Below are 14,847 nucleotides of genomic sequence, written 5' to 3'. Positions count from 1 at the left end.
GGCCAGCAGGTCCAGGGAAGTGATTCTTCCCCTGGTCTCAGTACTGGTGAGGCCACCCCTGGAGTGCTGTGTCCAGCTCTGGCCCCTCAGCTCAGGAAGGACATTGAGGGGCTGGAGCAGGTCCAGAGAAGAGCAACGAGGCTGGGGAAGGGACTGGAGCACAAGTGCTGTGAGGAGAGGCTGAGGGAGCTGGGGCTGTTCAGCCTGGAGAAGAGGAGGCTCAGGGGAGACCTCCTCACTCTCTGCAACTCCCTGACAGGAGGGGGGAGCCAGGTGAGGGTTGGTCTCTTTTCCCAGGCAACTCTCAGCAAGACAAGAGGGCTCGGTCTTAAACTGTGCCAGGGGAGGTTTAGGTTGGATATTAGAAAGAATTTCTTTCCAGAGAGGGTGATCAGACAATGGAATGGGCTGCCCAGGGAAGTGGTGGATTCTCCATCCCTGGAGGTTTTTAAGATGAGACTGGATGTGGCATCAGTGCCATGGGCTGGGAACCACAGGGGTGTTGGATCAAGAGTTGGACTTGATGATCGGAGGTCCCTTCCAACCCAGCTGATTCTATGATTCTATGATATTGCCCATGGAATGAAAAGCAGGTTGTTTTTGTTGTGGTTTTGTTGTGCTTCCCTCCCAAAGGAGCTGCTGGTGCTGAGCCCAGGGAAGGCAGCTGAGCTGGCAGCCATCCACTTCAGTGAGCAGATTGAGAGCATCGTCTCCACCCTCCAGGTGAAGTGTCCAACTCCATGGACTGGGGGCTTCTGTTCTTGCCATTCTTTAGGAAGTGATTGCTGAGATTAGGTGGTAAGTTGGTTGCTGCTGTGCCAGAAAGAGAAGGAAAAAAAGTGATGGCTCCTCAGCAGCAGGAATTGCTACATTTAAATGATTTGCCCTGTTTGTAGAGTTCTGGCCATAAAAATGTACCATCTCAGAGCTGCTGGTTGCAGCTTTTAGTTGGAGCTCGGTATGGCTTGCACTCACAGAGCAGAGTTACTGTCAGCAAATATATCCTCAGAATATTTGTGCAGGACATGCCCAAACCAGCCTCTTCAGCAGGGACCAGCTGTGAACTGTGTTTTCTCTAGTGGGTATAGGTCAGGAATCACTGCTTAATCGCACAGTATTTAGAATAATAATATTCTCCTCCTGTTATACAGGACCAGTTCTTGCTCTTCCAGTTCCTGAGGAGTCTCCTAGATCCAAGGTATGTAGAAATTGGGGCTGTTTACAAACTACAGCTTGAAAACATGGGTTAAAACCAGTTCCTTTGAAACACTGCATCAATAGTCAGCCTAGAGGCAAGATTAGGTTAAGGAAGGGTGACTTGCTCTTCAAACTGCCCCAAGCTGAGCAGAACAGCCCTGAATTAAGTGTTCTGGGGAGTGTCCTCCAGCAGAGCCCTTGGAGCTGTCTTGCCTGGGGAGTGCTGTGCCTCCAGTGCCTCCAGTGTGCCTCCAGTGCATCCAGTGTGCCTCCCCCACACTGAGGGGAGCTGGGAATGGCTGTGGAATGGGGACCCTGGGACTGAACCTGCCATTGCCCTTCCCAGAAACCCACTGATCCATTACTTGACTGAGGTGCCCAAGTTTAGCACAAACAGAAAAGCATTTTGATCTGTTGACATCTTTGATTTGTCCTGTTTCAGAACTGCTGCCACATCTCACTGCAAGCTCCTCTCTTACCTACTTGCTTGCTGCATCTGCTCCTGTTCTCTCAGTTCTTCAGCACTGAGTGTTCTCCTTCTGTTGAATCGGTTTCAAATGCTACAAGACCTTGATTTTATTTATTTATTTTGTAAGACATTTATGTATGCACAGCTCCAGTTGCTCTCAAGCAATTGTTAATGCAATTGAAGGAGGGATCCTGTTTTGTCAATTAGTTACAAATTAATTGTGCTTTAGGAGGAGGAGGAAAAGGTAATATTATCCAAGTCCAAGTGTTAATGTATTTAGTTCTTGAAGTGTAAATCAAAGCATTCTTTGGAAGCTAAAAGCTGGAATTAATCACTTTCTGGATTTTGTTAGATGTAAATGCAAAAAACCCCCAACACACAACACCGAAACCCAAAGACATGTTTTGTTGTTTCCTGAGTTTTACAGCCGTGTTTGTGTGGAAGGTGTTCATTTCCATACCTCCTGTGTACCTTAGAAGTCAAAACAAAACCAGAATTCTGCCAAGAAAATATCTTGGTTGGGTTTTATAGGAACGAAATTAGGTGATTTAGTCAATAAATGATTAATTAAATAAAAAAGGAAGTTAAGCAGAAATGAAACCCAGCTGGAAGTTAAGTAGGACTTTGTTTATGCTGTGCTATCACTTGCAGCAAGTGGGAGCCAGTGAAGGTAGTAATTAACCTGGATTTTAATCTTATGCACAGAGTGCCTCCCGTAATCTCTGAGTAATAAACGTATCTAATTTCACTCTGCCATAATTAGAGCTAAATAGCCCCATTTCTGCTGTACTTACCTTCTAATCACTAGCAACATGTGATATGTTCAAACCAGCAATGGGGAGCAACTTCCTGCATCTCAGCTTCCCACAGATCCCTGCTTTTCCCCCAGGGCTGATGGGCCATGAGGTGCATTGGTCCACGTGGCCCTTTTCTACCAACACTCAGGTCCCCAGGTCTGTTCTCAGTGCTGGGAGGTTTTCTTCCTTTAAGACCTATTGAAAGGAGCTGAACTGGATCCTGAGAGAGGCAGGGAAGGAGGAAAAATCTTGCTCTGCAGAAACACCTACACTTTGTAGTATATTCATACGTAAAACAGTGATTAGGTTCTGCTGAAAACATCTGTCTCTTTTCAGTCAATCTAAATGTTTATATGCCTTTTTTTTGAACAAGATTCTTATTAAAATAAAGACTCTTAGAGGAGAAAATGAGCTTTTTAAGGTCTCAAATACAAATGATTGCTTTATCATATGGGGACACAACTCATCGTGCTGGTCTAACTATCCTAGTTGGTGGAATTGCATTAGGGATTAATTTGGCCCATTTAATTTAGCTAGAGATTTATTTTAGAGGAGGTGGAAGGGGGGCAGGGAGGAAACAGGGTTAACAGGAATTGCCTGGGGAAATTAAAACCAAATGTCTATATGTTTGTAACATAAAGCAGCCCCAGGAAACAGAGAATGTAGTGGGGGTTGCTCAGCTCATTAATCAGAGCCTTTGCTACGTTACCACTTGAAACTCTTGGGTTTTTTCCTCTAAGAAAGCCCAAACACAGTGAGGCGTGTTTGTTATACCACCAATATTAACTTATTTAGCAACACAGTCTTCTGGATTTATAAATACATTAACACATACCTCAACTTCTAGTTCTGTTACAAGGGCTCTCCTCTCTGACCAACTGCCTGTGACACTTGCAGGGCTCCCTTGTGCCAGGTTTTTTGAGAAACCAGCACTTATCTCTTCCTTTTAGGGAAGAACATGGCAGGGGGAGACGTTTGGATGGTTATATTGGAGATGGACATCACCCCACGGAGCTGAGCAGGACCTGCAAGGCTCAGGACTGTTGATTAGTTTTAGACATTATCAAAATCCAGCTTTCTTTCCATTCTCTGCTCTCTGCCTTTCTTGATGAAGTGGTTAAGGAAAGGTCAGCTTGCTCACGAAATCGTGAATACTGAGTGCCAGAGTTATTTCCAGACTAGAAGTTTGTTCTCGTGCTATAAATGTATGACTTGCCATTTTTCCTATTTTGGTAGACAAGAGATGATTTTAGGTAAAATGTGCTTTATTTTAATCTGCTCACAGAAGGAGTAGAGCACTCCCTCCCTCCCAGGCACCAGGGATGTTCACAGGGTGTTCGTGGTGGGAGGAGCAGGTGGTGAATGCAGGAGGCCAGAATTCAGGGCTCTTCTTTGGCCCTTCCAAGCTCCATTCTCTGATGTCAGAACACAGGGGTTTGGACACCAGTTTTTGTGCAGCTGTGTCCATATTATGGCCACTGCTCAGTACCTGGGTGAGGCTTTTGTTTCTGGGCACACATCACTTCCAGTCCAGTGACTGACACTGTAATCACAGTAAGCTGCTGTTGGCTTGCTGGGGGCACAGCACTCTCCTGGCCTCTCCTGGATGAAAATATTCCTATTGTAACTCCCAGGAAATACAGGATCACATTGGACATCAGACCTTTTCCATCCCATGGCTGTAGGGTTTGCACATCAACACATCTTCCCTGATTAGGAATTTCTGTTTGGATAGGTAACAAAACTAAATACATGCCTTGATCCATTTTCTTTCCTAACAGGAGCCTCAGCAGAGCTTAAAACCCTGTTTCCTAGGCAGGATGAACTCCTGCTGTTCATCTGTGTGATGCACCAGTCCCAGAAGGGCCATGGGAAGTGTAATGTGCAGTGGCAGAGAGCTGCTGCTCATGTGAGGGTTGCAGGTGCTGTATCTGACTCTAGGAGAGCATCATCCTTTCAGTCCTCACTCTGAGGTCTCTTGCTTCATGTTGCTCTTTATAAAAACAAGGTCAGTAGGAAACAGTCAGGACAAAGGGATGTGGGCACTGCTTAAAATTCTATTCTCTCCTTTTTTTCCCCCCCACTTTGGACATTTCTTTAATAAGAAGCCCAGAGATTAGAAAATGGGGGTGTTTCCCTAAAAGAGGCCTGAGTTCCTGTCTCAGTGAGGTGGATCAAAGGGATGAAACACTAACATTTGAGAAGGAAACCAAGGAAGAATTTCAGGAACAATAAGCAAAAAGCAACAAACTGTTTCTTCAAACACATGCAGAGCAGGGCTGTAGGACACACAGATAATCAGGATCTGAAAAGACAAACCATAAGGTTTCATTGAAGAAATGAGGTGAGTTCTCTGTGCCTCTTTACCATGGAATTGCTGAGGATGTGTCTGTGCTGGTCTCTGTCTTCACAGGGGTCTTTAATAGCCTAATTTATACTAAGGCATCAGGAGAATGTGTTGTGGAAGAAATGAAATGCCTGCTGAGAGACCCCCCAGCACCAGGAACTAGTAGAAACAGCATAATTTTTCTCTTAAAACCAGATTTTTAAAAGTTCTGTACTAAGGGTAAAAGACAACACACAATGGAACAAGAAACTCTTCTTTCCAGCCAACTTTCTGGGCTAGAGTTTGACTTGAGTCTCTCGTGCCTGTTTTATTGCAGAGAAGGCATTAACCAAGAGCTGATACATTTACCACCCTCCATCACTGAGCAGTTCATCGAGCTGCTGTGCCAGTACAGCCCAGACCAGGTCCTAGAGACACTCAAAGTTCTGGAATACTGCAGACTGGAAGAAACCATCGAGGTAGGAAAGACATGTACGAGGCCAGGGGCCGGGGGATGCATTCAAACCAGCTCCTGCCTCTTTGAAGTGCTGCAAAGGTACTTCAGGATTAGTTCCTGGATGCTCTCCCAGTCCATTTCTCCCTCTCTCTGTTCCCTCCAGCTGCTGAACTGCTCTCCTGCAGCACAGTTAGATCTGTTTAATACCCTGACTCTGGCTTTGGTCTCAGGGCTAATAAGAAAGAGGCCATTAGTGCTCTGAAGCTGCTGAGAAAGTGCAGAGTGGAGGGGGGCTGTGTTACTGCTGATTAATTGTGTTGGAGGTGTGTGAAATTATGAGCCTGGGGTTTTTGGGAAGCAACGCTGCCAAAATGTGACTAGTGCTGGGAGAGCAACTGTTCCTTCCCTTGATGACAATGGTAACTAATTTTTTTGTGCTGATGGTGGCAATAGTTGAGAAATCAGGGGCTGGAGGAGTGCAGCTCAGCCTGGGTAACCTGAGCACAGCACATGCAGGCCTGGCCATCTGGCCCTCCTTGTCTCGTGGGGTAAACAAACCCTGGCAGGCTTCTTAAGATTTTTTTTTTGTTGGTTTTTTTTTACATTTACCTTTTTTTTTTTCTCCTTTCAACTCAGATAACCCAGAAACATCAGCTCCACGAAGCTTCTTCGTATTTACTGGAGAAGAAGGGAGATATCCATGGTGCCTTTTTGGTTATGCTTGAGGTACTGAAACCCTGAATGTGGCCCTTTTGCCATGCCCTGCCATCAGCAAGGTCTCTGCTCAGGTTTGATGTTGTCCTTGCTCCTCAATTTGTTTCCCACTAGAATCCATGGAGGCATTTCCCTGCTGTCAAATAGCAATATGTTAAGTTGTCTGCAGACTCAGCAAATCAGTGTATTTTTCGGGCGAGTCTTCAAACATCCAGTAGATAATAGATGCAGAAATTTGTTTTTCTTAGTCAAAAATCATCTTTCAGCTCCTGCTTTCCCTTCTTTATTTGAAAAGACATTATGCTACATTAATCATACTGGGGAGGAAAATGGGGATGAGCCTTTGTGTCCCACCTTTTCCAAACAGTTCTGTGAGGATTCTTGGTAGTGAACTATAAAGTTAATTGTTCTGTGTCCTCTCTTTTGTTTCAGCGATTGCAGAGCAAGTTGCTGCTGCTCACTCAAGATGATGAAAGTAAGAGATACCAAGTGAAATCTCATTTTCTATTAGATAGGTAAACACAAAAATGCAAAGTGCTTGTGCCTGACACCTGGCATAACGAGATCCTATTTCAAGTTTCTAGGTATTGCAGTGACTTCTTTTTTATTTATATTTACCTGGCTGTGGTAGTTATTTGGGTGACGCTTCTTCACTGCTAGTCTTGCTAGAGACCTAGAGCAGGCACCCTGTCAGCTTTTTCCATTGTGACTGGTGCTCTCACTGCCTTACCAGACACATTTCCTGTGTCAGAATCCATTCCAGCTCGTTACTGAGCCTTAGCTGGCATTACATGTGAATAGTGATGAGAGACAGCTGGAAGTAGCTTTTTTTTCTGAAACAAATTTCTCAGATAAATATGAATGTTCTGCCTACAGAAAATGAGTATATGCACAGATGTGCTGTTCACTAGCCCAAGGACTCATGGGCACCTAATTAAGTGCAGTGCCCATAGTTGTTACTTAATTGTATCCTAAACCACAGCTAAGATCTTCCTTATTTGATTACATGAAATGTTTTATTTGCCCAATTTATTGTGCTATTCAGGAAAAGTGCCAAAAATCAGGACTTGTCTTTATAATTTGGTTGCTGACTATAGTAAGCAGACTTTAGATGAGCAGCATGATTTCATTTTGCAGAAGGATTGGGAGTTAGCATATCTAATAGTTTTTATAATTGCAGTTTGTTTTTTTCCCACCAACTCTTAGGCTCAGCTGAACCCTCCTTGCTAGAAAACATTGAAGATACCTTAATGAAAACAATTGCCCTTTGCCAGAGGAATTCACACAGTTTAGACCAGCAACAGAGAGAGGTAAGAGAATCAAAGAATGTTTCACTAAAATCAGCGGAGGCCTCTGTGTCTCCTGAAACTTTCCCTGCCATGGCTCTTCCTTTCCACATCCACTGGATACTGGTGTGCCTCAGGCAGTCATTGCTCTCCCCTCCCTGTGTTCTGCCTGCAGTGGTTCAGGTTTTAGACCCACAAGAGAGAAATCCTCCCTCATAGGGATGAAACACAGAACGTCAGCAGTGGGGAGGCAGATGAGCCAACATCCTGTCCTGCTTTAGCTCCAGCCCAAGTTCTGGCTTCAGTGTCAGTCAGATGGTGCAGGAGGCACTGTGAGCTCTGAGCCAGCTTCATGGTGGCACAGAGCTGATGGTGCTGTCACTGTGGCTGCAGAGCATGTTCACAGCCCCTGAGTGTAGTGTCAGCCTGGTCTGTCAGGGTGGAGGCAATCCAGCTGGCTTGAGCTCCTGCAGGGAGCTGGGTGTGCCTCTCTCCTCGGGCTGGGGTTGCATTTCCATTTCATCAAGGCATCTTTACTCCCAAGATTCTGCATGATTTACATATCTGAACTCAGAACTGAGAATGGTTTGTTCCCGTGTCTGAGGAGGTGGCATGGCTGGAAGTCAGGAATTGTGGCATGGCTGGAAGTCAGGAATTGTGTAATCTCTTCACAAGCACTGTCCAATGTAGAGGTGACCTCCTGGTGTCTTCTCCACAAGGATGTCACTGTGCAACAGATAGGGAGAGAGTTTAGATGTCCCTTTCCATCTGGGATCCATTTACTGTGCTACCCACTCTGTGAGCTGTCTCTACACCAGAGAGTTTGTGTCTCACAGGGGGAAGTAGTTGGATGAATTAGAAGTAGGTTGTTGTCCCAGTAAAGAAACAGGTGAGAAAAGAGAGGAGGAGCTGAAGGCCTGTGCTCAGACCATGATCAAACAGGATCTGGGTCTGAGATGAGCAATGTAGACTGAAAGCAGATCCCCAGGTGCTTTGCTCTGAGGGTGTTCTAACATATTTCATTGCTGTCCCACTGCAGTCATGAGAAATGCAGTTCTCAGAGTGTGGAAGAGTCTTTGCAAATGGCCTCTGACATTGCTCAGAGCTCATTTTTAGCACTGCCCTGTTCTTACTGGGTTTTCCCCTTGCATTCCATGATTTCAGGCCCTGTGGTTTCCCCTGCTGGAGGCCATGATGTCCCCACAGAAATCCTCTGGTTCTTCACAGTGTCGATACTCTGAATGTGAGTATTTTGGCTTTTGTAACCCCAAATACGAATCACAAGTTGTGTGCTGTCTCTCCTCTGCTGAAGGAATAGAGGAAAAGCAGTTTTGATACTCCATTCCTAAATGTTCTGCTCCCTGACCTGCATGACTGTAGGACTGACCTCAGGCTGGGTGTTTGGTCGGCTGCAGCTGTCAGGGAGATAGTTATTTTTAATTTAGTTGTATTTTATTTTGTCCTGAGTGGAGGAAGGTCCCTGCCATAGGCTGTGCTACTAAGTTGGTTCCACTGAGGATGGTCTCTGAAGGAGCCAAGGTGCACAGCATGCACAAAGGCTTTGTGGGTTGGAAGGAGGTTGTAGTCAGTGCTTTGGGAACCCCTGACATAATAATACTGTCATTTTCCATGCCCAGGCCTTCTGGGCACTTCTCCCTGCACCTGCTAATTATCCTCCAAAGAAGCTGAATGGCTGAGTCCGTGCATATGTCAATGTTGGCTCTTATTTAAGGAATTGGGCATCTGGAAACAAGTTTCAAAAGTCACTGCTAGGAAGTTTTAGAGTCTGTGGGGCCATAACATGGACAAGGCATCCAAACTGGCGTGTGATAGCGGTAGGAAAAGTGAATGATAGTGCTACAAAGTAAGTCAAAATGGGAATGTTCACTGTGGGGGGTGTGGGAGAGAACACAGAGGCATCCTGGGATCAAAACCTTGTGCTACAAAAGGCCGTGTGTGCTTAGTGCAAAACCTGCAGAAGGAAAAATAGAAAAGTTGTTTTCAAACTAGAACATGTGACCTGAAATAAAACTCTCTTTATCTGTAAGACTGATCTCTGTATTCCCTGAATCCTAACGGAGTGCTGGTGGCTGTTGTGTTTGACATTCCAGCTTTGAAGAGTTTGACCATGCAAGTGCTGAACAACATGGCTGCGTTCATCGCTCTGCCCTCCATCCTGCAGAGAATCCTCCAGGTGAGTCCCTGGAGACAGGAAGGTTTCACCAAACTGTGCCACTCAGTTATTGGGAAAAGGTATTTCCAGGTCATTAGAGATCAGCTCAGCTGATTGTTGGGTTCAACATGTTTCAGTAAAAGTTCATTGGTGAGATGAGTTGGGAAAGCTGATAGAAATATCTCAGAGACATGGGAACACATAAACCTGTGAGAAGATAATTGAGGTGATTCCTGCAAACCAAATAAAATATTATCTCAAGGGTTTCAATTACTTTGAACTGAAACTTGGCAGGGTTAGAGGCAAAGCCACAATGAATTTCTCAAACTTGGAACTAAATCAGTTGAAAGTCGTTTAGCAAAGGCTCTGGGATGGGCAGTTGGGAAGACACTAAAGCTAAGTGTGTGGGCTTGGGAGAAAGATCACAATTGGGCCCAAAATTTAATAGAAGATGCAATTTTATTTTAGAGATGTTTGTTAGTGAGCAGCAAACAGTTTGTAGAAGAGATCATTTTAAGCAGGTCCTTGGGTTGAGTGGTCACGAGCTACTCTAATTTGTTGGTTTGCAAAACATGTGAAAGTTGAGTTGGGATTTAATAACAAACCTTGAGAAATGCAGAAAAGGAATTAGAAGAATTGTCTGCTCTGCGGAGTGGGATGACTGAAGGCTTAAACTGAGGCAGTGTCAAAACACTCTTCAGGGTTTCTGCTCCAGGTGAGAGGAGAAAAGGGCTTATAGGCTTCACAGGGTGAACACACCTCTAGCAGCCTACTGGTTTGATCTCAGTACTATGCACAGTCTTGGAGTTTGGAAAAAATCATAAGACAGCGAAGGATGTCGTAGAAGAGTGGATAAAAAGTGTGAGCAAATGAAATGTGGTTTTATCAAAGGTAGAAAGTGTCAAGCAAACCTAATGGCTCTTCAATAAGTTATTTCGTCTGCTTTTAGCTGAGACATTGGATTTAGTTTCCTGTTGTCCTTTGATGTTTAATGTAGGCAGGAAATGATGGAGAGGCTGTGAGTGGGGAACTGCCAAGGAGGCTTCCCTGGGTTATGCTGAGAACTACCAGGATGGGGTGAGAGTCAAACCAGTGCCCACTGTGCAGATAACACAGCTGGGAGGTGTTACAGAGTGGGGGAAGATCCCATTCCCCTCGGGATGAGGAGAGATTCTTGTTGGCAGGCTTGAAATATTTCCTTCTGTTTTGGTTCTGACGGACTCTTTAGCAGCAATAGAAAATCCCATTTCCAGAGGGTGGCACTGATGTCCTGGAGGCAAGAGGGGAGTGAAATGTCTTTGTCAGTTGTGGAGGGAAGTGGTTGCTGTGATGGCTCTGGTGCAGAGGCTGAGGGGATGCTTCAGCAGGTGAAGTACTTCTCTGGGGACAGAAATGGCATTCCTGAAAGCAGCTCTGGTCACTGGGTTTGGAGGCAGGGGGAGCTGCTCCTGCTCATTCCGCTTGCCTGGTCAGCCCTACAAATCCAGTGCACAAAAGAGAGATTTGGAAAGGCAGATATTTTTGTACAACTACAGCAAAAAATGATGATTTCTTGAAATGCTTGCAGAGAGAGAAGGACTGAATTCCAGGTAAAGAGCATTATATCAGAACTTTCCAAGATGGGAGCAGTAATTGATCCCTCGTAGCTGGGAAACAGTTGTAGGGAAAACAATGTAAAGATGAAGAGAAGATCCTGTGGAAGGGGAGGTGGTATTGATTTACAGGATCTCTAGATAAGTGGACTTGGCCTCTTAGCACTCATTCTTTTACAGATTCCACTCACACTTGTGTGTTTGCAAACCCCTCAGGTGCGTGGGAAGGAGTGATGGGGCCTGGATGGTTTGTGGGCATAGAGGGGGTGTGAGCCCCTCACTGGGCATCCTCTGACTGATGCCTCCAGCTCAGTCATGTCCTGTACAAGTTGCTGCCTGTTATAAGGTGAATTTTTGCCTCTGAAGTTCACTTAAGCTTCTCCAGACCTGTCATCCTCCTCCTTAGGAGATGGGCTCTTCCATTGGGTGCTTGTCTGTTCTGGGTCTTACCCACCTGCTGCCCTCAGTGCTTGGCACCTCCTTGGCTTGTTGGCTGGGAACAGTGTCCTTTGTTACCAGACAGACCCTTCATTGAATCCTTTGCTCTTGTACTTAAACCCCACATTTCCATCCACACTGCCCTCACACCAACCCTTTTTTCTGGAATTCTGGGATGCATTGCTCTAGGTCACTGTGTGTTTGTAGTGTGTTGTGTTAAATTCTTGCTCCAGGGCTTGCAGCAGGTGCCCGTGGGAGGCTTTCTGTGGGTTTTGGTTGGATGCGCAGCTTGGCCCTTGGAAGAATTGCTTTGATTCAGCTGGAAGGCTGGTGTTGGGAATGGTGATGAGCATGTCTTACTGCATGGCCATGTCATGGGTGCCCTGCTCAAATGTTCAGGACTTCTGAGCCCTTGCCATGGTGGGGATCAGGAAACAAACTCCCTCTGTGTTAGGCAGAAGGGAGCACTGGATTTTTTGCCTCCCTGTCATCTGCTTCCTTGGATTACCTGGGAATGCCACCGAAGTGCCCTGCAGGGCAGAATCCCAACGTGGCATGTGTGCATGGTGCTTTCCCAGACAGCAAGTGTTGTTAGCCCTGGCTGGGAGTTCCCTTTGCAGAGCTGTGTGCCTGCTCTTTGAAGCCATGTAAAATTCCAAACCCTTCTGTGTCGCCTCTGAGCATTGCACAGGGCCTTGTTCTTTGTGTTATTGATGCACCACAAGTAAACTCTGAAACCAGCCTCTCTGGGCCCTGGAGTGCAGGCAGCCTTTCCCAAGCCCTCCAAATGTTTTGGTGAAACCCAAAATTGTGAGTGGTGCTTGTCTGACAATGCCCTCCAAAGCTGTTCCAGCAGAGCTCAAGGCTTGGTGGTAGAGCTGCAGCCTGGGAGGGGGAACAGCTGCCCAGGAATTCCCTGGGGGATTTGCTGGAAGGTGGATGACATCAGTAAACTGAGGTAGATTATCTTGCCTTTTCTGAAGAGGAATTAGAATATTCCAATTTTAGTGGACTGTTTTTCTTCCTCTTCTGGGCTTAACTGCTTACAGATTATACCTTATGCAAATGTTAACTTTGCAACCAAAATGCTTGGCTAAAGGGCACCTTGCAGGGGCTGTGAGCAGGCCTGCAGCTTTCCCAGGGAACAGGGGGGGCTCCTGACATCTGCCTCTCACAGCACATCGACCCAGAGTCATATGAAATAACGGCTGATACATTTATGTTCTTGCTCATCCTTAATAGTGTTGTGGGGTTATTTATTAACTAGGAAGCCTGAACTAACCGCATTAGGGGAGATAGCAGAGGAATCCTCTTGAGCATTAAGAAAAATTCCATGTTATTAAGGATGGAAGTGCTCTCTGAAGAGACTGAGGTTGAGTGTTAATTCCCTTACAAAGCTGTAATCCTTCGTGAATGTTTTGTAAGCACATGGGGCTGATGCCTCCTACTAAATGGAGAACTGGAGAAGCCAGAAATGTAAAAACTGCCTGTAGGAAACCCAGAGAGGGGAAGGAAGGAAGGAAGGAATCTCTGAAAACTCTTCCAGAAAGCCTTTCCTTGTATATTTTGCCATTCCTGCTTAGGGCTGTCTCTGGCTGGTTTTCCTTCCCAGTCCTGGAGGTCAGCCCTGGGATTAGTTCTCTGTACAGTGGCTGGTCTGTCCCCTGGCAGAGGGGAGAAGCTGCAAGTGAATGTGTTTTCAGAGTTTATTAGCACTGGTAGCAAAGCAAGGGCTATTTCCTGGACCTGGAAAGCAGTTGGAAATGGAGGAGGTGGAACTGGCTGAAAGGGCTGCATGGGCACCCCTGGCCTGTCCCTGGGTACTGGCCAGCACTTCCCAATCTGCTTGTTGGTGGTGGCACTGGGCAGCCAGTTTGGCTTTGACTTCCCATGCCAATGCCACGTTCCCAGGGCAGTGCCAGCTGTTCTTGGATGGTACAATGCCTGTTCCACAGCACAGGGGGCACATTTGTACCTGGAGCATGGATTCCAATCCAAGGCCGATTTTATAGGGTGGAAGGATATTCCTCCATAAAAGTAATGGGTCCCACAAGGCTCTGGTGACTGGGACTTTTGTGGGGGCTCAAAGCAGCAAACAGGAAGAAAACATTGTAACTGGCTGGAGAAGTGAACTGAGGGGTGTGGATTGATTCTTGCCAGAGGCAGAGCTGCAGCCAGGCCCAGGAAGCGCTGCCAGCAGGGAATGGCCATGGACTCACTGCTGGCACTCGGCTGCTGGGCTGGTGTGAGGCTTGGCCAGACCATGTGCCTCCCCTGCAGAGGACACAGTCCATTTGCTTCCTACCTGCCACTCTTTTTGGAGGTCATCGAGCGTGACTTGAGTGCAAATGAGCCACTGAAAGTTGGCCCTCAGATCTGGGTTCCCTCTTGGCAAAGCTGCAGGTGGGGCTTTATTTTCTCTCCCTCCTCTGCCTATCCAGACGAGAAACAAGTGGCTTTGAAAGTCTCCACCTGCAGGAATTTTGAGCTGCTCTCTGTAAGTGGTGCTATCTGGACACTTGCCTTTCTTTGGGCACGTATTTGATGGCTTTAGAAAAGTATCTGATGGAGGCAGAACTAACTTGCTGTGCACTGTGGGTCACACCACTTGCTGTGCTGGAGGTCCCAAGTCCCTGCTGCCCCTCCATAATTGCTGGGGTGACTCAGTGCAATGTGCTCCCTGTGCTGTGTGTTAAATGGTGCAAGGAAGGGAACCTTGGAGTGTTCAGGTCGTGTGTTCCCCCAGCAGAAAAGGAGCCTCTGCAGCACATCCAGCTCTTCATGCTCCATCCCACGTGCTCCAAATCCACAGCTGGTTTGGACTCAGTGCTGTTTTTATTTAGGCTTGAACACTGGTGTTTCTGCCTGTCATGTTTCCCATGAAGGCTGTTCAAGAATTCCCTGACTTGCTTTCTGTAGCTGGTTTGGTGATCCCTCAGAGTATTTTGCAGAGTAACTTCCATGCTGCTTTAGCTGTCTTTGTCAGCTTGCTTTTTCACTGTGGGTTTTCCTTTCCCAGTCTCAGCATGGAATGATCCTTGCTCCTGCTTTCTCTCATTGATCTCATCCAGAGCTTGTTCTTCCAGTTCCTGTTTCCATTGTGTCCCCACCATTTTTCTGCTCTCTAGGTTAGTTTCCTTTCCACATCTTGCCAGTCTCTATTTTTACCCGTGTCCTGCCCATTGCACCAGACAGCTTCTCTCAGCTCCCAGCAGGAGCTTCCCCCAATGTCCTTCTGTGCCTCTCAGCAGGGCAAAATGCTGTTTTCCAGGTCCAACTCAATGTCTGCCAGTTGAGGACTTGTGTTCCAAAAAGGTGATTCCCAGACCCTCTTTTGAGCATTCCTGGGTAGATTTGTTCCAGTTACAGGCACGAGTGGCCTCACTGGTGCCAGCCTG

At 46.4% G+C, this 14,847-nt stretch overlaps 1 protein-coding gene across 5 annotated transcripts in view; it reads left to right on the top strand.

Moving 5' to 3' along the window:
* Nucleotides 1-14,847, top strand: part of VPS8 (VPS8 subunit of CORVET complex) — a 66,634-nt gene that overhangs the window by 38,239 nt on the left and 13,548 nt on the right. For all 5 annotated transcript variants that reach the window (XM_032697939.1, XM_032697940.1, XM_032697937.1 and 2 more), the window contains 8 exons: nucleotides 634-723; nucleotides 1,152-1,198; nucleotides 5,127-5,268; nucleotides 5,883-5,972; nucleotides 6,393-6,435; nucleotides 7,167-7,270; nucleotides 8,411-8,489; nucleotides 9,358-9,440. In XM_032697939.1, coding sequence (XP_032553830.1) covers nucleotides 634-723; nucleotides 1,152-1,198; nucleotides 5,127-5,268; nucleotides 5,883-5,972; nucleotides 6,393-6,435; nucleotides 7,167-7,270; nucleotides 8,411-8,489; nucleotides 9,358-9,440 — 678 coding nt within the window. The remainder of the gene's footprint in view (nucleotides 1-633; nucleotides 724-1,151; nucleotides 1,199-5,126; nucleotides 5,269-5,882; nucleotides 5,973-6,392; nucleotides 6,436-7,166; nucleotides 7,271-8,410; nucleotides 8,490-9,357; nucleotides 9,441-14,847) is intronic.

This window comes from Chiroxiphia lanceolata, chromosome 10 (genome assembly GCF_009829145.1).
Source record: "Chiroxiphia lanceolata isolate bChiLan1 chromosome 10, bChiLan1.pri, whole genome shotgun sequence".
NCBI lineage: Eukaryota > Metazoa > Chordata > Aves > Passeriformes > Pipridae > Chiroxiphia > Chiroxiphia lanceolata.
This window is presented reverse-complemented; position numbering and strand designations above follow the sequence as displayed.